The sequence below is a fragment of the Synchiropus splendidus genome, chromosome 1 (assembly GCF_027744825.2).
Source record: "Synchiropus splendidus isolate RoL2022-P1 chromosome 1, RoL_Sspl_1.0, whole genome shotgun sequence".
Taxonomy (NCBI): Eukaryota; Metazoa; Chordata; class Actinopteri; order Syngnathiformes; family Callionymidae; genus Synchiropus; species Synchiropus splendidus.
In genome coordinates this window covers 44,937,663-44,961,476 of record NC_071334.1, presented here as the reverse complement: position 1 = coordinate 44,961,476, position 23,814 = coordinate 44,937,663, and the positions used below count along the sequence as shown (strand labels likewise).

General features: G+C 42.6%; 1 protein-coding gene across 2 annotated transcripts; it reads right to left on the bottom strand.

Moving 5' to 3' along the window:
- Nucleotides 1-156: 156 nt before the first annotated feature.
- On the bottom strand, nt 157-23,491 carry LOC128756992 (calsenilin-like). Of its 2 annotated transcripts, XM_053861931.1 has the most exons (9): nt 23,372-23,491; nt 19,183-19,360; nt 5,653-5,777; nt 4,729-4,798; nt 4,585-4,655; nt 3,372-3,479; nt 3,197-3,301; nt 2,223-2,285; nt 157-2,138 (listed from the first exon to the last, which is right to left on the bottom strand). In XM_053861931.1, the coding sequence occupies exons 1-9, from the start codon at nt 23,375-23,377 to the stop codon at nt 2,091-2,093; spliced, it is 774 nt and encodes a 257-aa protein (XP_053717906.1). In that variant the 5' UTR covers nt 23,378-23,491; the 3' UTR covers nt 157-2,090. The 2 variants fall into 2 exon arrangements, with proteins under 2 accessions (XP_053717906.1, XP_053717915.1); XM_053861940.1 differs by lacking the exons at nt 19,183-19,360; nt 23,372-23,491 and adding an exon at nt 9,059-12,359.
- Nucleotides 23,492-23,814: the final 323 nt, after the last annotated feature.

Here is a 23,814-nt window from a genome sequence, read left to right as displayed (position 1 = left end):
AAACACCAGGAATTGTGTCTTGTTTTTTTGAATATACTGTAAATCATCTTCTTTCGTGAAACATTTTATAAAAGGTACTCACTTGTATTCTACACACGTGTGTGTGTGTGTGTATATATATATATATATATATATATATTAGTGGTGGGACGTTAACAAGCTAATTATGATTAATTAATTACAACAAAAATATTTTAATTTAATTTAATTTAATTGAACAGTTTGCTCTCCAGACAACAGGAAACCTTTGTAAGTGCAGGAGTTCCTGGTCCACTGATCACACTGATGCACAAGACACGTGGCAGCTAGGATGATAATAACAACAACAAACATGGAGGAATCAGATTATTATAATGAAATCCATTGCTCTACTCTGAGGATGGGGCCATCTTGATTGGCTTCTGCCATAGAAGTTTGAACTTCTCACCTCCATCTAGAATTGACACTCAAACTACCCTGACAATAAAAAAACTAAACTGCAGCTGCTTGCATCCTTGAACTGATAATTGTTGTGCACCACAGACGGACACAGAATCGTCAAGACGGTACACTTCTGGTGACTGCAAGACAGATCCTCCACCACGGGAAGGTGATAGTCTCCAACCTTTTACTGACTCATGTCAACTCAAATTTCCAAGACCTGGTCACATTTCCAACAGTAAACCCAACTCAAGTTCAGTTATTAGTAGGAAGCAAGCAAGCGCTGTCTGAAAACATGATCGAATTATTGTATTATTAATAAGTAATATTCACAGAAACATTGCAGCTTATTAGAAAAGGGAACAAAAAGAAAATAATTAAAATGAAGTCTGTAAAAAGTGTGTATCATATGTCAGAGCTTCCCACAGAAGCCTTCATGTGAAGAGAAAAAAGAGTTTAGTTCAGATCTATGTGTCTGAACTCATTCATGACAGGCGGATGTGAGGGTCACAGTGTAGTTCATGAGAAATTTCAAGAGTTCGGGACCAGCCGCTGAAAAGGAACAAAAGAAACTCATGTTGTTCACCAGGCTTCGTCTGAATTCTGGGAAGTCCACCCTGTTTTACTGCTCAGCCACACGCATCCATTTGATGCAGTCTTTCTTCTTCCAACATTTTTTGCCTTTCTCTCATCTCGCTCTGTTCCTATCATCTCTCCACTAATTCTTCCTTCCCACGCCACTTTCTGTGAGTTGAGAATACCAAGTGGACCAGATAAAGTTTGATCAGTTCTCTTCTAGTCTCATGACACTGAACAGCTGGCTGAGGCTACTGTCTGGAATCTCTGTTGTTACCATGACAGCAGAGAAGCCCATAGCATTAGATCTTTGGTCAGACGAACCATTAGAATAAAAAAAGGATGTGATGTTGTTGACTGATACCATCTTCATAATTTATCATTGAGATTCCAAAATGATGTCAGCTGTTCCGAATGTTGTCCAGAACAAAAGAATGATTGTACGTGAATGGAAAATCCAAATCTTTTGAGCATGGACAGACTTTTCTGCTGCGTGTCATGGGTTTATGGAACTTCCCCGAAGGCACGCTTGGGACAATTCCTGCTCTGTGTTTATTAAGTTTGATAAAAAAAAAAACAAAAGAAAAAAAAAACACCCCTCTACTGTCTGCCACGCAAGTCAACAACGTGTTGTGTAATTCTTGGTTGTGTCAAACGTAAAAAAAAAAAAAAACAGTCATGTGAGCGCATACAGGTTTTGTCAAGAAATAAAATTCCATTCTGTGCCGATGTCTGACAATGCAAGGTCACAGGGAGTGACCGGGACAGTGTGGCGCTCAACAGCGCTTCCACATACCTATCGCCTAACAGCTTAAGATCATGATGCCCAGTAGGTACAATAAAGACCAGTCTGCTTTGTACCAAATGCTTTCATTGTTCACACAACGTCCATGCTCATCAGGCAACTTTGGATTTAACGTGCAAAAACAATAAAAACCTCATGCAAAGACACAGATGTTTCTATGAGTGGTGTTTCTCCGCATAAGTCCTCTTTGCAGGGATGCTCCGGGTGAAATGTCACACACAAATAAAGGCTAATCTGGGAATCCTGGAAGCGCTGCTTGATGGTAACAATCCTCATCCTCCCACAGATACTAGATGACATTTTCAAAAAGCTGCATGGACGACATGATGTTTTCATCCTGACCAGCAACACAGAGAAAGAGAGAGTCCATGATGAGTTTTATTTTATTTTTTTTTTAAAAGCAGCTTTGACAATCTGTTACCTTTTGGCACGTTTCTATGAACTCATCAATAGTTACCACGCCATCTCTGTTGCGGTCCATTTTCTGAAAAAAAACAAACAAAAAAAAAACATTTTGATGGCATCAGAAGCTGGAATTTAGATTTTGGTCATGTATATGGGTGGGAGTGAACAGAACAGAGTTTGAGAGAGAAAACTGAGGAATATCATAAACAATAGACCACAGCGCTTTGAATAATAAACAGGTGGAATAAACTGCTATTATGGTGTATTGTGCAGAAATACCAATCGAAATAAAAACAAAGTCAAAAGGAGGGGATTGTATATTTAATTTCATTTCATTTTGTCTTTGCACATTATTGTTACTTTGCTTTCCTTAAGAAAAAAGAAAAGCAATGCCATTAAATAGAGATAAAATGCTTATCAATGAAAAAACACTTGTTACTCTTTAGCCTCTTTAATTTAAAAGAGGCTAAAAGATAATAATTATAAACAATATTTAGAGATATCCTTAAATATATACAAATATACTCATACTTTTAAGTACATGATAATATATGATGTGAAAATGATTAGTAAACTACACTGAAACCAAAAAAAATGTAAAATTAAAAATAGAAAAAAAATCCCCCTATTACCATTAGAAAAAAGAAATAACACAATTTTCAAAAAGAATCAACATATTTAACAATTAAGGTATTATGAGGTAAAAGCAGTAATAAAAACACATTTAGCATACAAATAAAGTAAAAAAAAAAAACCCAACAAACTGGATTACTGGATTTCTAAAAGAAAAATCAGAGTGGTAATAGCATAATACAACAAATACAAATTTGAACAGAGAAAATAGTTAATTAAAAGAAAAGTAATTAAAAGAAAAAGAAAAATAATATGAACTCAGGTTCCATGCTGATGATTAAAAGCCATGTAAAAAACAAAGGTACATTCTTCTCCAATACATTCACCTGATTTGCAAAAATAGAGAAATGCAAATACCTGGAAGAATTTCTCTACGTGATCGAATGGAGAATCATCTCGGACGCTGGGTAAGGTGTATCTACCCATCATGTCATAAATTGACGTCATAATTGCCAACATTTCCTGCGGAGAAACAAAGAGTTGCTTCACACGACCGAAACACACGGTGACATACGTCAACAAGAGTTCTAACCTCTTTGGTGATGTAGCCATCCTTGTTAATGTCGTAAAGATTGAATGCCCATCGAAGTTTTTCAGTGACAGAGCCTCGGAGCAACACGGACAGTCCCAATACGAAATCCTGGTCAGGCAGAACAGAATGTTCATGGTTATGGTTAGAGCAAAACTACACTGAGACAATGATCATATTTTGTCTACACAGTTGGTTCTATTGAATTATGATGCTAAATGAGAGTAAAAGTGCTTAACCAAATTAAAGCAGTGTTGGACTACCAGAACCAGAAACCTGCCTCTGTGACGTCACAGGTGCGAGAGTCTGTCGGTGCATCCGTTACAGGTGAAAAACCTTCGTCAGCTTCAGTATCAGAGAAGGCCTATTGTATGACCACTGCATGTGCTATGGTGCCAGTGAGACTGTAAACCTGTTCTTCTAACCAAAAACTGAAGAGCGTCATAAGAAATGGATGAAGCAAGTTAAACGAAGGAGGGACAAGTGTCGACACGTTCTGAAGCCAACAGCAAATGTCAGCGTTTTTCGAATATAAGCAAATGTCAAGCGATGATGCCAACCAATAAAAACAGCGGAGAGATGTTGCCCAGAAAAGACCCCATGTACCCATTACATGTTTGGCCCTTCTTAAGAGCGGAAACATCCACATGTGTTTGAGCTAGATTCAGTGTTGTGGTGCTGCACACTTCTGATTCTTCACCGTCATCGGTTTCACAATGACGGGGTCTGAATATATTGTAGCGTCTGCTGGAAGTCACACAAAAAAAACAGCCGTTCTGTAGTTGACAATCCTCTTTAATTCCGTCAAACTCTGTGGATTGGTCTCCAACAACAGCAGCTCATGGCTCTCCCTCCCCACCCGAAACAAAACTCCCTCTCCCCTTCAGCGCAGCCCCTCGCTCCACCCCCACTCACCCGTCACCACTGAACCCTTAAAGGAACAGCATAACATAAACCCAGATCGTTACAATATTATTACATTATGAATATAACATATCATTTCTAATCATGTATTGAATGAATTGATGTTGGTGACCCTTTAAATAATGAGTCAAAATATGAATATGCACATCATTCCACCCTGATGATGAAATGCATGTGTACAGATTCAACTAAAATTTGGACATTCAATATGTGTAATATGTGTCAATGATGATTGATAGCTATAGATGGTCACGTCAAAAGTGCACACAATACACAATACACACAGACTCACTTCAAAGCGGATGGAGCCATTTCTGTCCATGTCAAAAGCGTTGAATAGGAAGTGTGCATAAGTATTTGCATCTGAAAGCAAATGGATTATGAAAACAAATTAATAAATCACATGTGTGATAAGAGGCATTGGTAGTTGACTGACCTCCTTGAGGGAAGAACTGTGAGTAAATGGTCTTGAATGTTTCTTCATCCACCAGCCCACTGGGACATTCCTAGTTGGGGAAAAAAACATAATTTAAAAAAAAAAAGAGGAGACAATAAAGGTAGACTGATATCCAAGCAGTACACAAAGTTCAGTCTTGTCCTATGAAAAGACAACATAAAATATTTTCAGAAAAGTGGGGATGTGTACTCAGTGTTGTGAGGTGCTGTACGTATTGAACATCAGCCCTTTGGAAACGCATATTTAAGGCACCATTTTTCCTGCTTGAAGCTTGTTTGAATCTACAACTGAGACAATAAACTGCTGCGGGTTTGTGACCTCAGGCTTGATACCTATAAAACGTGTTTACCAGCCCATTATGATTACAATGGAGCCGGCCTCCAGTGTTCAGTGAAGCTTCGGGCTTATTATATATAGCGAATGCAGGTGTCCGGCCGTGCTGTCACTGACAGTAGTGACGCGAAGATGGCTGATGCTTGACAGACTTTTCTTCAACATGAAACCAATGAGGGGACAGCGATAAAAGAGTGCATCAGATCTTAAACTGGAATTGAGCACCAAGACTTCTGATCTCACCACGTCTGTCCCTGATTCTTTGATGCTAGTGCAGCTTCCATCGCAAACAAAACAAAAACCTTTCGACGTGTAGTGTAGCTCTTTAACCACTAGGTGGGTATAAAGCACCGGAGTGTGGATGGTCATTTTGTGTAGTATCGTTCCTTTTTTTTTTATTTAAAAACAGTCAGAAAGCAGTACATATACTGCGATGACTGCAGTACTGCGATGCAAGGTAACTGAATGAGTTCTCTTTCAAATTAGCAGCAACACTGAGCTCCGAACCGCCGACATGCTCACGACAGCAGAAACTGCTCACTGTGATGTACGCAGTGTGGTTCCTTTTACATTTTTAAAACCTCTGTAAAGTGACTGCAGCTCCTTCCTGGTGAACTGGGTCTGGGCTTGGAGCTGGTCGAGGCCCACAGGCTGGTGTCGCACCATGGAAAGTTCCAGATCGCCATCACAGCTGTCTGTAGGAGGAAGGACAAGCAGCCAGACAAGGGAGATGGGAAGCAAGACGGGAGAAAGGAAACAGGGAGGGAAAACCAGAAAGACAAGAGGCGGGGGAAAAGGGATTTTAGGAAAAAGTAGGAAATAATTTAAAAAAAAAAAAAAAAAGAAAGAAAAGAAATAAGATTGGAGAAGATGGGAGTTTTCAAAAATTCTGGAGTCATTGGCGTCAATGTTACTATTATTATTATTATAAATAATAATAATGACAATAATAATAATAATAATGCAGACCAGGGCAATGGACCGCCCTAGTCTTTAACTGGCCATTACTGTATGAAACCAGCAATGTTTTTTTTTTAATTGGAGTGCCTTTAAATTATAATTAGAGGCATTGCCAAGATATTCACTATTTGTATATGAAATCTGTTTTTTTTTTTCTTTCAATGATTTATTTTATTTCACTATTTGTCTTTTGAATTAGATATATTCTTCTCACAGCATTCTTTATATATTTTTTTTACTTTTGGACAGGTTAAATTAATTGAATCATACTGGGAATTTTCTGAATAAAAATGACCATAAAATGAAAAGAAAAATATCTTCAACCAGCATCTTGCTGACTTCTCAACGCCTTGGCCAAACTGCACTTACTTCCCATATATTTAGTCCCAAGTTTTTATTTTTCCAATCACATGACGTTTTTCTTTGTTACATTTGTGGCCCCCAAGCAGATCTGAGGACTCCGCTGCACTTGGCCATTGGAATAAACAACAACTGAACTTTAATGGTGACATGTTATCATTTGCGAAATATGTCACCTCTGGCTTTGGTTATCTCAATTCCAAGTGTTTGTGACATAGAAAATGGGCTGAAATAGATCTTGGGATGGAAAAATATAATCTAGCTAGAGTCTTGTATCTATTGGAGCCAAGTGCTGTCTGCTAAAATTGCTTCATGCCAATGTTTGATATCTGCGTTTGTTGTCAAAGCTGACCTGTTGTTAAGCATGTGGTGTTTTACATTAACTTAAATTAGATGTGTTCCACACATGAAGGTCAAGAGAGGAAAAGAAACCGCCACATAAAATGCGGAAAAAAATCTAATCTGATCCACGTCTTCTTCATTGAGATATAGTTTAAGAGGAGTATTTTAAGTGAAATATTACATGAACTCTAGACATTTTTTTGCCTTGCTCACCATCTTTTGTTAACCAAATCAAATTGGGACAAAGTAGAGGTTTAGAATGGAAAGACAAGGAGTCGGGCAGGTCAGAGGGGATGAGAAGCACGAACAGCATAACAAAAACTGTAGCACAACAAAACGGTCTTCATTCGAGAGGAATCAATAGGTCTGAAAATGCAGAGGGTGAAGACGCTGAAGAGTTTCATTTTGGACTGTTTAGACCAGACCTGTGTTTGTAAATTAATTTGGAGGCCTCACACCTTCATGGCCAAATGTCCATCATGAGAACGGGATCATTATGTAGGTTTGAGTTAAAACAAACCAACCAATAAACAAACAAAAACAGCAAAAGTTTGAAGCTTAGGGAAAGAAAATCTTACAAAAACAAACCAAAAAACATTGCGCATACTTACCCTCTTTGGGAAGAAAACAGAAATAAAGACAATGAGAGCAGATGCCCAAATTCACAGGACAGTCAAAACAGAACATTATTCAACAGTTCCTTGACGATAACAAATGTTTAAAGTTCTTTTTATTTATACCTAGATAATGTACTACCTACTACATTTGTACATCATAATATACATTCATTATATTATTTCAAATGACCTAAAGCTGTTCTTCAATAACCTTGAATCAAAGATCTATCCCAACGACTGAAACTACTGAGGGAAGTGGAACAGTTGAGGATGCCAACGGTGTACTTGTGTTCTAGAGAGTGAGCACTGTTTCAGTATGATAAAACCTATTTAAAAGATACATTGTGAGAGAGGTGATTTCTTAACTAGTTTGAAGTCAAACACTATATTTCCCTGGCACATCCAGCAAAATAAAGTCTGCTGACCCTCAAACCGCTGTTCACATGGGCATAGAGATTCACTCTGTTTGATAATGGCTATGAAAAGTCAGTCTACAGGAATAAGTTGAGTCCAATAAGTTAGAAAGAAATAACTGGAGAAAAAAAAATACAAAACATTCAGAAACAAGAGTGAACGGTTTTGCTCGTGATTGACCAACAAATGCTGTAAGTTGAATGGGAGAGAAGAAAAATACAAAATAAAAGAAAAGCAGTCTTTTGTATATTGACTGCTGGAGAGGTAGCTCATTCTTTGGGTATGATGAAACTGTTTTGAAGGCACGACAACATGCAGTAGCTTCATGGAATGTCTCCTAGCCCAGTGATTCTTAACCGTAGGGCCGAGGCTCATTGGTTGAGCCGCAAGTAGAAGTTTTTTGTTTTCCATCCCCGGGCCCTGAGGCGCTCAGTTTTAATACATTAGCCACGTATGGTGGCAGTAGTGAGTCAATTAATTGACTTGACAGCTGCAAATCTGTGATAGTTAACAACTATGGAAGAGATCTTGAAAAGAAAAAACGATAAAGAAAGTGATAGAGGCCCCAACAGTAAAAACTGTTGACCCGTTTTTAAAATAAATCTGAAGATTGCATGGTGATACTTTCATTTCCACATTGCTTATCCTCTTTAGAGTTTGTTTATGAAAAATATATTTTATGCTATTTCGACATCTTTTATGATATTAATTTTATTCAGTATTTTATTTATGACATACAGTTTTTCTCAACCGTTTGCATCAAGTGTATCTTTTCTTCTTATTTTTTTCTTCAGCAAATTTGATGAACATGACTTGCACCTGCTTCTGCTGCTGGTTGGACTTTTCCATGACAAATATCTTGGCACTGATCACATGGTTTCACATCATTTCACAAGGTTTTCCTTTTCTATGGTTATTCTACAGTCATGAATCAGTTCTATTCCTTGAATGGGCCCCAGACCCATTTGTTCTGGAAAAGGTGGGCCCCGAGATCAGAAAGGTAAAGAAGCCCTGTCCTAGCCGGTGGTACTGAAGTCACCAAGGGTGTCGAGGTTTGGGTTTTGAGGTTTTGAACGTATCGTCTCAACAAAAACAAGCAGAGAGTGAAGAATCAAAAACCATACTGACATTTATTATAGGCTCGTCACAACTAAGTAGAAGAATCTGTGGCAAAAATGGAACCAACTGCAAAGATGTAAATTAGCGACTGTAGCACATTTCTCTCAAATAGATATGAACTCATTGTACTTTTGCTAGCTTTTCTTTTGAAATACATTTCTTACCTTCCAATGATAGAGGCTCCCATATTCCAAACTGCTTGAGCACCACAAAAAAGAGTGCAATAACAACTAAAATGGCAATAACTTCCATCCCATCCAACCCCATTGTTTTTGGATTCAGTCCCCACAGGAGCCCTTTTCACATGAAGATAGCCTCTCTGATGAGCAGCTACAACGGACGAAGCCTCTCACGGTCAATCATCTCCTGACTCGAGTCTTTAATGTTCCGGCATCAGCATTTAGATTCACTTAAATCACGTCGCCCAGTTAAAGCGCCGACTAGTTAAAAATGCAAATGGATCGGCCACAAAGTGTCCTCTTCTAAAAAGAACTCCCTCATCTCCCTCGGTGTGGAAGTTGGAGTCAGCACCCCGAAAATGATGCAAAATGCGATCAGAATGCAGCTCATCCATTGCTGTCATCTGATTTTCGAGACGGTGGAGTTTAGGATCGCTTCCACAACTCCATCAACTCAGTGGCTCCACCCACCCCCACCTCACCACTTCCTCCATCTCCTCACACAGAGCTGAGTGTAAGTGTTTTTTATAAGTGTACGTATAAGCCTTTGTTGGTGTGTTTGTTTAGGGGGCCGGGACTAAAGATATTGCTCCACTTATAGATTGACAATCTTCCCAATCTTTATTTGCTCAGTCATTTCAAGGATGCAGAGCTGTAAAACCAGGCATTGATCCGAAGCCGCTGATGGTCGGGATATGAACAGCACTTAGAGTGGTGGGGGCTGCCCTGCCCTGTGTGGCGCTGCTTGTGTCTACCAGGTCATTCAGCTGGATACTAACAATAAAACACTCACAGAGCATGGAAAAATACTGCGTGGAAAATGCTTAAAAAAACACATCATTTATTCGTCATGTAAAGTCATTTCGCAATACACTTTCACATCAGCGCGTCCTGAGTTAATGGAGTTTCACACCAGGGTGGTGGTTCCCCTCTTGACCGGAAAGGTGCTGTTTGCAGTGGCATCCCACTCCTCCAAGTGCTCAAGAGAAGCGGTTGTTGAACCTCAGACCATAAGCATTAAACCACAACCAGTGCCAGGGGGACTGGTCGCATGACTATTCAGAGCATATGTGTTATGGAATGGGTTCTAAGGGAGAAGTTGTGGGAGCATTTGGTGAAAAGCTCAAGGGCAATTACAGACCTTTCACCCTAAGTATGAGTTGTGTTTCTTGTATTAAGGGTTCGATGCTGCTGGACTGATCTCTGGTGTCATCCTAAAGAAGGCGTTTGCAGTCCAATGGTTATTTGTAGCAGATGAGCAGATGAGTTGGCTTGGGAATGTTTTGGACATCTTCAGTCAAATATAACCGTTAATATAATGGTGGTAAATTGGGAGGTCTTTGACCAACTGACAAAAGTGCTAACCTGCTAACTAGGCAGCATACAAGCTAAAGATATGATCCGGACATAAAAGGCAATTTGCTTGATCATGTAATTCTGAATACATTTCATTCGTCATTCTCATTATATACCTCCAGCAACATTATGTTTTTTCTTTTGTCTGTCTGTCTTCAAAGTAACTTGAAAAGTCATGGAAGGATTTGGATATAAAGGAAATATGTGAACTGGGACAACAAACAAATGATTCTATTTTGGGCCTGATTCAGGAATTATATAAAGGATTCTTGAACAGTGGGAGACATTTGTGACAATGCGACAATTGGATCCAGGATTTTTTTTTGAAGGACACTTGTCATTGGAGATTATGTTAGGGGTGAACTGAAGCTGCTTGGTGGAGGTTTGCTCTCACTGTGTGCTCTAGTTTTATTTCTTAATATTCTGTTTTGATATAACAAAGTACAAGTAACATCCGACGTACGAGCAGGATCGGTTCCGACCAACCGGTCGTAAGTCGGATTGAATGTAAGTCGAATGCCATTCAAAATAGCCAATGCAAGGTTTATAGATACTACTGTAGTGGTAGATGGCTGTGTGAGAGTGAGATGCTGGGATACTGTGCTGCCATAACTGTCGAACGCGATGCCGGGCTGCTACGTGCTGCGGTGCCAAACATTGAATAAAAAAAAAAGCATCTGTACGGGTGGATGTATGTTGAGCAGGTCGTAAGTTAAATGTTACTTGTGATCTCACTAGACCATTATACAAGTACAGTACTGCAATTTAGTTTTATTTCCATCCAAGGACATTTATTTTACATTTATTACGTAGATTGCTTCATTTATAATACTGTTACTCTGATGTTTAAAAATCTACACTAACAACCCAACGGGGCACTTACAACTAAACATGGAATATTTTCTTGTGGCATTTGACTGATAAATAATTCCCCCTCCAAGCTTTACAGTCAAGTTTAGCAATAAATATGACGATAATAACTCTAATCTTAATCTCTACATGCACACTCAGCCTAAAGGCAATCAGACTCAAAAAGAACAGAGTATATGGTTCACAACTGATGACTCTGCAGGGCATAATGGACTCAGGAAGGAGGAGGCGAGGGCGCAGATCAATCGACAAAGAGGAGAAATATTGGTCTCAGATCACAGCAGGCGAGTGACCCTGAAGTGCATTCAGATGGTCAGAAAACAGGTGTTGACCTAAACAAGGACGACTGTTTCCCAAATCTATCTTGACTTTAATACAAACCTATGTGAAAGTATTTTTCATAGCATTTTCATACTACAAAAGCACAGATAGAGCACTTACCAACACCAAATAGCTCATTTCACATTTCTGTACAAAACAGAATATAACCAAATTTATAAAAAAAAAATGAATGACACTGGCTGGGAATCAAAGCCAGGACAGCACAGAAGTCTTTCCACAAGACTGCCAGCAGCTTTGTGGTGTCTCCCAATGCAGCGCTGCAGCTGACACAGCCAACATCCCACAGCAGACAGTTTCAAAGAAATGACCAGCAGCATGAAACAACTTATGCTCAGTCAAAGATGCTTTTCAAAAATTTGTCTACGTTGATCCGTCTTTGTCAGAGCTGCTGGCCTCACATACACCGCGTACTACACACCTTTTGAATACCGCCTTTTAAAACAGCTCTCTGTGAATATGTGTTTAAAGAATGGCATTTTGAAAGTTATATGTCTGAGTTCATGAAGAGCCAGTGTTAGCAATGATGTCACTGCTGAACAGCACGATTCCGGAACGGTGCCGAGACGTTCTGCGGTCCTGACTCGTTCACATATTCCAAATGTTGAAGTCCTCTTCTCCGTCTTGCATCATGATGATGCTCCATCTTTTTTTCAAACTTTATTTTCATTTTTAGAGACAACAACAACAGATAAACAGCACAATACAATCATTCACAGACGAAAACAATAACTCCTCCCCGCCTCCCACCGCATCCCTCCCCCGTCCATTCTCCCACCCACCTCCGGACCAAAACAAAAATAAAAACAAAAACCATACTAAAAAAAAAATAAATAAAAATCATAAATACATTTAATTACATAAAAATAACAAATAATTTAATTTATAATTATACTAATGATAATAAAATACAAAAATAAAGATTTATCACTTATTTTATATACAAGGCAACATTGTGTTGGTGCTCAGGAGTCACTGTTTTGCCAATTGAAAGACTTGACTTTATCAATAAATGGAGACCAAGCATTATAGAATTTTTGAGGAGTTCCCTGAAGTGTGTTTCTCATTTTTTCTAATTGGAAAAGAGACAGCACTTTGTCCATCCATCTATTAAAAGGAGGTTGTTTGTCAGATTTCCAATTCATTAAGATGAGACGACGTGCAAGAAGACTCCTGATTGCTACGGCTCTTCTTTTCCCTCTTGATAGTATTAGGATTGTACATCCCATCACTCACAACTCCAAATACAGCTGTTATAGGGTTCGGTTTGAGAGAAGTAAGTGACAAGGTAGAGAAGCAGTTGGACACAGCGGACCAGAAGTTGGTCAGGATAGGGCCGGACCAGAACATGTGGCTTAGAGATACCAAGTTTTTACAACAATGACATTGGTGGATGACGGTTATATCTTTGATAAGCAATCATTGGAGTTGTGGGCCCTATGCAACACCTTAAACTGCATTAGGCCGTGTCTGATGATGGATGGAGAGTGAATGGCTGAAGAGTGAATGGCTGAGACACATTTTTCCCAGGTGATGTCTGATATCTTGAGGTGCAAATCGAGGTCCCAAGTTACTTAATGCGTTTTTTGTTGGGGGAATCTGTATTTTAATTGATATTATACGTTTTAAAAATCAAGCCTTTTGGGAGGGGTTTAAATTCAACAGTTCATAAATTGTGATTTTATCTGGCGGCTTTGGATATGAAGGAAAATATTTAGAAGCGAAACTGCATGTCTCACAACCCTGCAGCTGACCCAAGGCGCCGTAGGAGGCGTATATCTTCTTGGGAACATCCTGTACGAACAATGCAAGGCCAGATTCGGAAGTCTCACCAAAAAGCAGCACAACCCACCCCCAAGGATGGGAAGGAGGGCGGCTGAGATCGATGCCCTGGTGCAAAATCGGCGCCAGCTCTGTAGGAGAAGCATCGGAGGAGGAGAGACAAAGCCTGAAGGTGCTGTGGGACGAGGTGAAGCAAAAGCTGGCCTGCATACGAAGAGCAGAGCGTATTCGCAGACACAGGAAGAGAAAGGAGAAAGAAAGAGCTAGCTTCATGAGGAATCCCTTCAAGCACGCCCGTCAGCTGCTAGAAGAGAAGCGGAGTGGGAGGTTGGAAGCCACCAAGGAGGAAATTGAGCAGCACATCAGAGACCAATACAGCGACCCAAAGAGGAACGTTCCTCAAGGTTCGCCTAGATACGTCCCCCCTCCACCGCCTCCAACCACACAGTTCGACAGTTCCCCTCCCCGGCTCACTGAGGTGAGAGCAGTCGTCAAGAAGGCGAGGTCAGCATCAGCTCCTGGGCCGGACGGAATCCCCTACAAGCTCTACAAGAACTGGCCCCAAGTGCTGAAATTCCTATGGAAGCTCATGAGTACAGCATGGAAGAAACAACTCATACCATCAGAGTGGCCAAGAGCTGTGGCGGTGTTTATTCCAAAAGAACAGGAGTCCCGCAATGTCAGTCAGTTCAGGAGCATTGCACTGCTGAACGTCAAGGGTAAGGTGTTCTTTGCAGTTTGGGGGCAGATCCAGAGGGCCAAGGAGGAAAAGAGCCACCTTCATGTGGTTTGGCTTGATCTTGCCAATGCATATGGATCTGTCCCTCACAAGCTCATCCAGTTTGCATTGGAGTTCTTCCACATCCCTGATTCCATCAACAACCTGGTAACCAGCTACTTCACGGACTTCCAGATGTGCTTTAGTCTTACGACAGGATGGCAGCGTCTAGAAGTAGGCATCGGCAGGGGTGTTCCACCTCCCCAGTCCTGTTCGTCGCAGCCTTTGAGGTTATCCTCCGTGGAGCTCGGTAGACCGTAGGAGGAATTAGGCTGCAGACAGGGCAGAGGCTCCCACCACTTCGAAGCTACATGGACGATGTCACTGTGGTGCTGCAGACAGCCTCATGCACAAGAAGGTGTCTGAAGCGACTGGGCGAACTGATGGCATGGGCAAGGATGAAGATAAAACCATCCAAATCACGTAGCCTCTCGTTGCTGAAAGGTACCATGAACACCAGCACCATCTTTGTCGCAGGAGGCGAGCCAATCCCTCTACTGGCCAACCAGTCCATCCAAACCCTAGAGAGGGAGTACAGCGCAGAACTGTCGGACAAGCATGCATACAAGGCAGTACGGAAACAGCTCTCAGAAGGCCTGGCTAGGATGAATAACAACCAGCTCCCTGGAAAGTACAAGTTGTGGTGCTACAACTTCACTGTGTACCAGAGGGTTATGTGGCCACTGAAGATGTGCGAGGTTCCGTCCTCAACAACCAACTGGTTGGACAAACTCGCCAACTCCTACATTCGGAAGTGCCTGGGCCTACTGCGTGGCTTCTCCGACACAGGGGCAAATTCGCTGCAACTGCCTATCCAGACGATCACCCTGGGCTGTATTTTAATTGATATTATACGTTTTAAAAATCAAGCCTTTTGGGAGGGGTTTAAATTCAACAGTTCATAAATTGTGATTTTATCTGGCGGCTTTGGATATGAAGGAAAATATTTAGAAGCGAAACTGCATGTCTCACAACCCTGCAGCTGACCCAAGGCGCCGTAGGAGGCGTATATCTTCTTGGGAACATCCTGTACGAACAATGCAAGGCCAGATTCGGAAGTCTCACCAAAAAGCAGCACAACCCACCCCCAAGGATGGGAAGGAGGGCGGCTGAGATCGATGCCCTGGTGCAAAATCGGCGCCAGCTCTGTAGGAGAAGCATCGGAGGAGGAGAGACAAAGCCTGAAGGTGCTGTGGGACGAGGTGAAGCAAAAGCTGGCCTGCATACGAAGAGCAGAGCGTATTCGCAGACACAGGAAGAGAAAGGAGAAAGAAAGAGCTAGCTTCATGAGGAATCCCTTCAAGCACGCCCGTCAGCTGCTAGAAGAGAAGCGGAGTGGGAGGTTGGAAGCCACCAAGGAGGAAATTGAGCAGCACATCAGAGACCAATACAGCGACCCAAAGAGGAACGTTCTTCAAGGTTCGCCTAGATACGTCCCCCCTCCACCGCCTCCAACCACACAGTTCGACAGTTCCCCTCCCCGGCTCACTGAGGTGAGAGCAGTCGTCAAGAAGGCGAGGTCAGCATCAGCTCCTGGGCCGGACGGAATCCCCTACAAGCTCTACAAGAACTGGCCCCAAGTGCTGAAATTCCTATGGAAGCTCATGAGTACAGCATGGAAGAAACAACTCATACCATCAGAGTGGCCAAGAGCTGTGGCGGTGTTTATTCCAAAAGAACAGGAGTCCCGCAATGTCAGTCAGTTCAGGAGCATTGCACTGCTGAACGTCAAGGGTAAGGTGTTCTTTGCAGTTTGGGGGCAGATCCAGAGGGCCAAGGAGGAAAAGAGCCACCTTCATGTGGTTTGGCTTGATCTTGCCAATGCATATGGATCTGTCCCTCACAAGCTCATCCAGTTTGCATTGGAGTTCTTCCACATCCCTGATTCCATCAACAACCTGGTAACCAGCTACTTCACGGACTTCCAGATGTGCTTTAGTCTTACGACAGGATGGCAGCGTCTAGAAGTAGGCATCGGCAGGGGTGTTCCACCTCCCCAGTCCTGTTCGTCGCAGCCTTTGAGGTTATCCTCCGTGGAGCTCGGTAGACCGTAGGAGGAATTAGGCTGCAGACAGGGCAGAGGCTCCCACCACTTCGAAGCTACATGGACGATGTCACTGTGGTGCTGCAGACAGCCTCATGCACAAGAAGGTGTCTGAAGCGACTGGGCGAACTGATGGCATGGGCAAGGATGAAGATAAAACCATCCAAATCACGTAGCCTCTCGTTGCTGAAAGGTACCATGAACACCAGCACCATCTTTGTCGCAGGAGGCGAGCCAATCCCTCTACTGGCCAACCAGTCCATCCAAACCCTAGAGAGGGAGTACAGCGCAGAACTGTCGGACAAGCATGCATACAAGGCAGTACGGAAACAGCTCTCAGAAGGCCTGGCTAGGATGAATAACAACCAGCTCCCTGGAAAGTACAAGTTGTGGTGCTACAACTTCACTGTGTACCAGAGGGTTATGTGGCCACTGAAGATGTGCGAGGTTCCGTCCTCAACAACCAACTGGTTGGACAAACTCGCCAACTCCTACATTCGGAAGTGCCTGGGCCTACTGCGTGGCTTCTCCGACACAGGGGCAAATTCGCTGCAACTGCCTATCCAGACGATCACCCTGGGCTACAAGCAGGAGAAAGCTAGATTGGTTCTCGAGCTGAAGGAATCCTCGGATCCCACTGTGAGGAATGCACACGTCCCCACCCGAACATGCCGAAAGTGGCAAGCAAGCCCAGAGCTTGCCAAGGCTATTGGCAGGCTCCAACATCAGGAAATAGTGGACAGGACACAAGTAGGGAGATCGGGGCTTGGCTGGGGAGATTCCCCACGCCTCTGGTCCAACGCCACAAAGAGGGAACGGAAAGCCATGGTTGTGGAATAGGTGTCAAGGGCAAATCAGGAGCTGTACACCATCAAGGCCGTGTCACAATGTCACCAAGGAAGATGGACCACTTGAGAAGGCACCATCAGGAGCTGTGGAAGATCCCTCAAGCCAGTCTCAGCTTTCTGATCAGGGCAACCTACAACACCTTTCCATGTCCCTGAAACCTCCACCAGTGGTTTGGCAAGGAGGAGAGCTGCCCCTCTGAAGGGCCCCCAACGCCAGCCTACAGCACTCGCTGTCAGGCTGCAAAATTGCACTGACACAGGGGCGCTACAGATGGCGACACGACCAACTCCTGACAAAGCTGGCTGAAGTCCAAGAAAACTGTAGGCAAGATGCCAACAACCAGCCCATAGCCAAAAAGCTCCCAGTCACATTCGTGAGGCCAGGGGAAGGCAGAGGAGACACCAGCCGACGAGGCCCCCGGAGTGTCCTGTCTCAGGCAAGGAGTATGAGGGCCGACATGAGCAAGCAACTGCAGTTCCCCCGTGAGATCACCATCACTTCACTCCGGCCAGACCAAAGGATGCTTCTGGCTGTGGCTGAGGAGGAGGGATAAGAACTGGGGGTCAAAAGGCAATGAAATGGGTCAGCTGCAGGGGGTGGCAGGGAGACGTCCCGGGGTTAAAGAGAGCGACACTCCAATGAGCGCTGGTCCCCGGCTGATGACCCTGTAGCCGACCCAAGGCGCCGTAGGACGCGCGTCAGGCATATTTGCCCAGCAGAAACAACACCACATCTGTACAATTATTGTGGATGCATTTGAAAAAGATGATCCTCCATTTTAAGTTATTTGCTTTGCAAAGCTTTTGCTTTCCCCTCACAAGAGTGGAGCCTGCCGGCTACCTCCTGACCAATCACAGCAGAGTGGGTGTGACATGGATACGAGATTTCAACTCCAGGTAATTTTTGATGGGTGGGGCATATTAACATTTTGTAATGTAAACATTTCAGTTACACACTGATGTGTTCAATAGGGGTCAATTACATTCTTAAAAGACTCATATTAGTTCACCTTTCACAAGAAGTAATTTCGAAAATACTTGACGTCCATTTTGATGTATAACTATCAGTATGTGGGAACCAATTACTGAAGAAAAAAAAAAACACAAGAGGAGGCCCTTTAATAAAAGCACTCGATGACCTGTGATTAGAATTATCGTTGTTATGATATTACATAGTGACAGTTCATGCTTCAGGAATCAATCATCTTAAAACCCCCGGTTACTACACGTAGACCACGTTTATCATTTTGAATTGTGGAGCTTGATGTATAGATGCAGTACCTCTGATAGGCCACAGGATGTCAATCTAATCTCTACTAAATAGGATATGAATCTGGCACAGTAAGCACAGGGTTCACGTTATACTCTCGAGACACAACACGACACCGTCATGTTTTAATGAACGCAGCATATTGCATACCTTAGCTTAATGTGTTGAGCAGCTATTGCAATGCACACGGGCTTCTAGTATTTCATTTCAAGCAGACAAACGACTCCTAATGTCATAGTCAGTGACAATGTTGGCATTTAAAAATGCTGACCCAGGTGTGCAGGACCGAAGACGAGAGAATGCTCACATATGAGTTTATCTGCCTGCACAGAAGGACAACGTCAATAATTCAGAGATGCAAGAAAACCGGGGCAACAGCACAGGAAGTCACTGAGCTCTCCATCTCAAGACCTCACCTCAGCAGGACTCAGTCCGTGTGAATCATACATTGTTACTGAAATATTAAAAATTCAATGAATACCCATTCAATTATTAAATCCAACTTTTTCTTATCTGCCACAGGAGAGTTCCCGTTTGAGTCAGTGGTTTGTAGATAAAGGGATTAAAAGAGCCAGCTCAACCTCGAGTATTAGAATTAGATGTGAGAGTAAAAGAGGAAATGGTGCGTTCAATGATGAATCACTCTGCGTGCATGCAGTATAGACAGAACATGTATACAGTAGAATGTTAAATGCTTAGAGGGTCTTTCAAAATTAATGCAATGGTGAACAGAAGTCGGTCTCTACCTCCTGCCTCCAGCTCTACACAATGCTAGTTTCCTCAGTGTGTAAGCTCGTAGCGTGTGTTTAAGGGTGTCTCTACCTGGACCCTGTTGAGTCGTGCTGGCGATGATCCACTTGACCAGACAACATTTCATCAGAGATTTTCGAGAGAAGCGTGGTTTCTGCCACTTGGAGCCCTCAGGCTCTGCACCCTGGTTCGGATCTTTGCCGTTGGCATCAGGGATTAAGTCACCATCCACCTCCTTCTTCTTATCCGCCTGAGAGAGACATATGAAAACATAATTCGCTATATTTCTAGCTATACATAGGAAGAGAGGTAAACAGATCAAAGTGATCTTGAATGTGGTGTGTTTGAGGTGGGTTGTGTATTGAAGCATGGCATGACAAAAGCCTCTATAGTGGTCCAGCACCAAGCTGGTGCCTGCTTCCACTCCTGACCTGATTGTCTGTGACAAGATGCCCGAGCCTCCTCGATTGGCGCTTTTCCAATACGGGGAAGCTGCTGCTCTATTTCGAACCGTTCCCTATCTGTGCAAGAGGGTCCAGAAAAGTCATTTTGGCCAGCAGTATCCCCTACCAGGTCCTGTCAGTCACCACCCCAGGCCCAGGGAGACAGTGGAAATAGAAAGGCAGATTGATTCAAAGTTTTGCCTCATTTTTCCTCACAAAAACAACAGAAAAGGTGATGGTGCAGAGGGGCTTTCAAATGACGAACAGAAAAAGTGCACATAGAAACCATCAAGTTCAAAGATCGCACACATTGAAGTTCTAAGATTGAAAACAGAACCAGGAGTAAGTGACAGACTCCACACAAGATCAGATCCCAGGATCTTATCACGGGGTGTTGTTCCAGATCCACCTCCATCCATACAAGGTGATGTCATGAGCAAAACATCAAAGATAATGGTGAATACTGCATGAGATGGTGATGGACAAAATTTGAAGTTTTAAAAAACAGGAAGCAAAAAACAGAAAAAAATATTGGCAGTTTAAACAGCAAAGAGTTAGTTCCAACAGGAGTGAACAGAGTCAACTTGTTGTATTTTCCGGACTGTAAGCGACTACTTTTGTCTCGCGGTCTGAACCCTACGGATTGTACAACGAAATATATAGATTTTTACTAGGGATGCGCCAATCGATCAGCCACCGTTATAAAGGCTGATCTTGGCGTGATCGGCGAATGCAGATCGCTGCCTGTCCTTGCCGATCAAAAAATCTGATCACCTGACAGCCAGCACTCTGATGAAGCACCACCCGTTGTTTTGTGATGTGTCCACTAGTCCCTCCCTCCCTGCCGACTCACCGCTCGCTTGGCAACGGCATGTCTACTGTGAAGGTTTTATTCAGTCAGTCATGTAAAGTTTGCATCCTGCAGCACATGCACGTAAAAAGGCGTCAATGCCACAAATTAAACACAATGTTTAAAACACCAGCACTTGACAGAGCACAGAGAGTCTTTCGTTCCTCTGGGGGAAGCAGCAGTCACTCGCCGGTCTGAGCGTGACATTCAGAACGCTAAGCATATTGCCCGAGAAATAATCATTCATTCCACCGAGCCAGTTGACCAGCTTTTCTCAGGTGTCATTTTATGACGGAATCGAGTGAATCCGGTGCCGTTGTGTGTATGTCACATGCAGCGTTCTTTGGCCACCTGAATCGGAAAATTTCGCAAGCGACCAGAGTGGGAACTTTCATGGAAGAGGTTGAAGACAGCTGCTTCCGCTGAGTGCTCTCCCTGTCTTTTGGAGCATCCCTCAGTTCTACAGTCTAAAGAGCGTCATGCTGGCAACAATGTTGAGCCTGGTCACATCAAACGGATGACATCACAGGCGTTTTATTTACATTTAAAGGGCTCAAATTGCGCTGTTTTCGCCCGTGTGTCCGCAGCTCTGCCAACACAGACGTTCTACAGGAGGGTGAAAACAGCGCTTTTTGTACACTTTAAATGTAAATAAGTTATGAGGAGTTTATGATTCAAGTTCAGAACATTGCCGAGATTGAGTCAGTCTCGATTCAAAACTAGAACTTGAGGGTGATCCTCATACATTTTTTGCGGCACAGACCAGTGCACCTGCGGTTTATGGACCGGTGTGGCTTATGTCCGAAAAATATCTATTTTCCTTATTTACTTCTAATATTCCGGTGCGCTCCATGGTACAGGAAATGATCATTTTGGTGTCAGAATGTTGTTAAAATGATCTATTATCTTGAGTCAAGCAAGTTTTGTTTTTTCAGATCAGATTGTGATGTGACAGTGGAAGCACAGATGAATGAATGAATTTCAAGAAGAAAAGACGGACACAGGCAGCAGATAGAAAAGTAATCACGGCTGGACTCAACCTGGGAGGCAGAGCTTGGCCATCCAGAATAGAGTCTGTCTCTTAGTTCTAACTAGACAGAAGGGAAGTATGGACATCTTTGCTCAGACTGCAGCCCCCCACAACCACACAGATGGATAGATCTTTGAGGAAATATCATGACCCACCAACCTACTAACAGTGACGTCTGGTTTTTGATCAAGCTATTTAAAGACGTGTGCAGGAGTCCTTTTTTTTTTTTTTTTTACAAAATGTTCACATTCGTGAACTATACATACCTCATTAAACAAATGCACGCCGAAGCACTAAGTGCAAATATAAAGGTTGTCACTCTGCCACTGGGAAGCAGAATGATATGATACTGCGGCGTTTCTGAGTGCCTGAATGGAGAGGCCGTGTTGAGGAAGATGTGAGGCGGACAAAATTTGGGGACCTAACATCCCAAGCTCTGCATTATTAAACAGAAAGCATCCATGTGTGCAAAGTGTTGTGGTGCAGCATTTGATCTGCAGCAGCATGGTTCAGGATGTCGCCCGCCTGGTTTGGGCTTGATCTACCGCTTTAGGATTCAGAGTTCGGAAGAGAGCGGAATCGTCCAGATTAAAGAAAAGCTCCCAGAGCAAGAGCTGAGGAGAAGAATACAAATGACACGACAAAAACAAATTATGCAGAAACTAATGTCTGCAACGATAACATTGAACTTTAGCGAATGAGGGTGAGATCACAACAAAAGGAAATAGTCACAGTTGGATTTGGATTCAACAGTTCACACTTCTTGTGTAAACACAAAACCAAACAGTTACTGTGAGCAGTATCTTTGAAAAACAACACTGTTTTGGTGACAAAATGGCATTTGTAGAAGCTGAATATGAATACATTAATTTTTAAGATTAAAGAAATACAGCAAGGCACATAACAGTGGAGTAAATTTATGACCACAATGAGTTATAAGCAGTAACAACCAATTAGGGCTGCAACCAACAACTGAAAAGTCACATTAGTCGCCATATGACGTGCACGGACACCTGTGATTGTACTAAATAGTAAATATAGTAAATTGTTTCATGCGTAGTTTAGAAAATTTATAATTCATTTTTGATGAAAGTGTGGTTTGAATGGCACATTTGGCGAATGTAACATCTCACTTTGGTCTCGTAACAATGTTCCCTCAGCAGATTGTGCCAAGCCGCCGCGGACACATGCGGACAAGGGAGGGATGACATCATGACTAATCCACTACTCATTCAACAGTCGACTATAGTCCAATATAACAACTATTTGTTGTAGCCCTAGTACCAATGTGAGGCTTTGGGGTTTTTTATTTCTTTGAAAAGCAAAGAAACACCAAATGTAATTTAAAGTTGTATTTATTGCTGCCATGCTCTTTTGTGAATTTATATTCATATAATGAAACTCCATCCCATCCCCTCAGACTCGCCATTAACCTTGAGCCATGAAAAAAAATATAAGTTGAAGAGAAGAGAAAGAGAAAAAAATAAAAACAAGATGAGACAGGAAGCACTTGACTTAATGTGCATTTATTTCTTCCTTTTATTTAAGTCAAGCTCTTCCCATAGGAAGTCTGTGAGATACAAACAAAAAATATATATATTTAGACAAGCATATCTGTCTTAGAGCTTCTTGTTCAGCACAATTAAATAACAATCACATTTCAAGTAACAGTCACCTCAAAGCTCAAAACTGGCCAGATAAAATGTCACATTTGTATATATAAGTATTGCATGCAAGCCTGAGAGGTGATCCCATAAAACAGATGAACATTCAGTCAAGCAAAGTCCAGTGTCTCTGTTGATAATCCATCTCATCTACATCCTGTCAAACAATTTTTATGAAATGCTCCATCAACATGAGCCATCAACAAAGACAAGGGCTTCAAATTTGTCAAATAATAGAACGTGCAAAGTAAGGAGGGATGAAAGTTGGCTGTACCTGCATGTTGAATGGTAACCGGTCTGACAGAGAGAAGCAGCAACCCTCCTCCAGTCCTCTGCCGACTCTCAGTGAGCCGCAGCGGCAGACGGAACAAATCTGTGAAGGAGGAGGAGCAGAGCTGCCAACAGTCAAAGAGCAGGAGCCAGGGAAGAGGAGGGACTGTGGTCTTCACATCTACGTGTTGCACATAATTACATCTCCAACCAGGAGCGTGTCGTGATCTCAGACGCAGCAAGGTTCACTTCTGTCTCAGCAGGTGAAGAGGAGGCAGGGCCAGGGCTGGATTCTGCACTTACATCGTGACCGACTGTTATTAGAAGATCCAGACATATTAAGAACTGCAGGGCTGATGTGCCAGTCCCAACTCAGACATCTCTCTCCAAGGAAATTAAAGAAATATTACAGTTTTATAGCTCGGTGCATTTCAGTATATTTGTGCC

Excerpts from the sequence above, each read along its gene's own strand:
- LOC128756992 (XM_053861931.1), bottom strand. Across the intron at positions 5,778-19,182 it reads CACGACTCAACAGGGTCCAG|ACAGCTGTGATGGCGATCTG; the intron begins GTAGAGACACCC and ends TTCCTCCTACAG. Across the intron at positions 3,302-3,371 it reads ATGGCTACATCACCAAAGAG|GAAATGTTGGCAATTATGAC; the intron begins GTTAGAACTCTT and ends GTTTCTCCGCAG.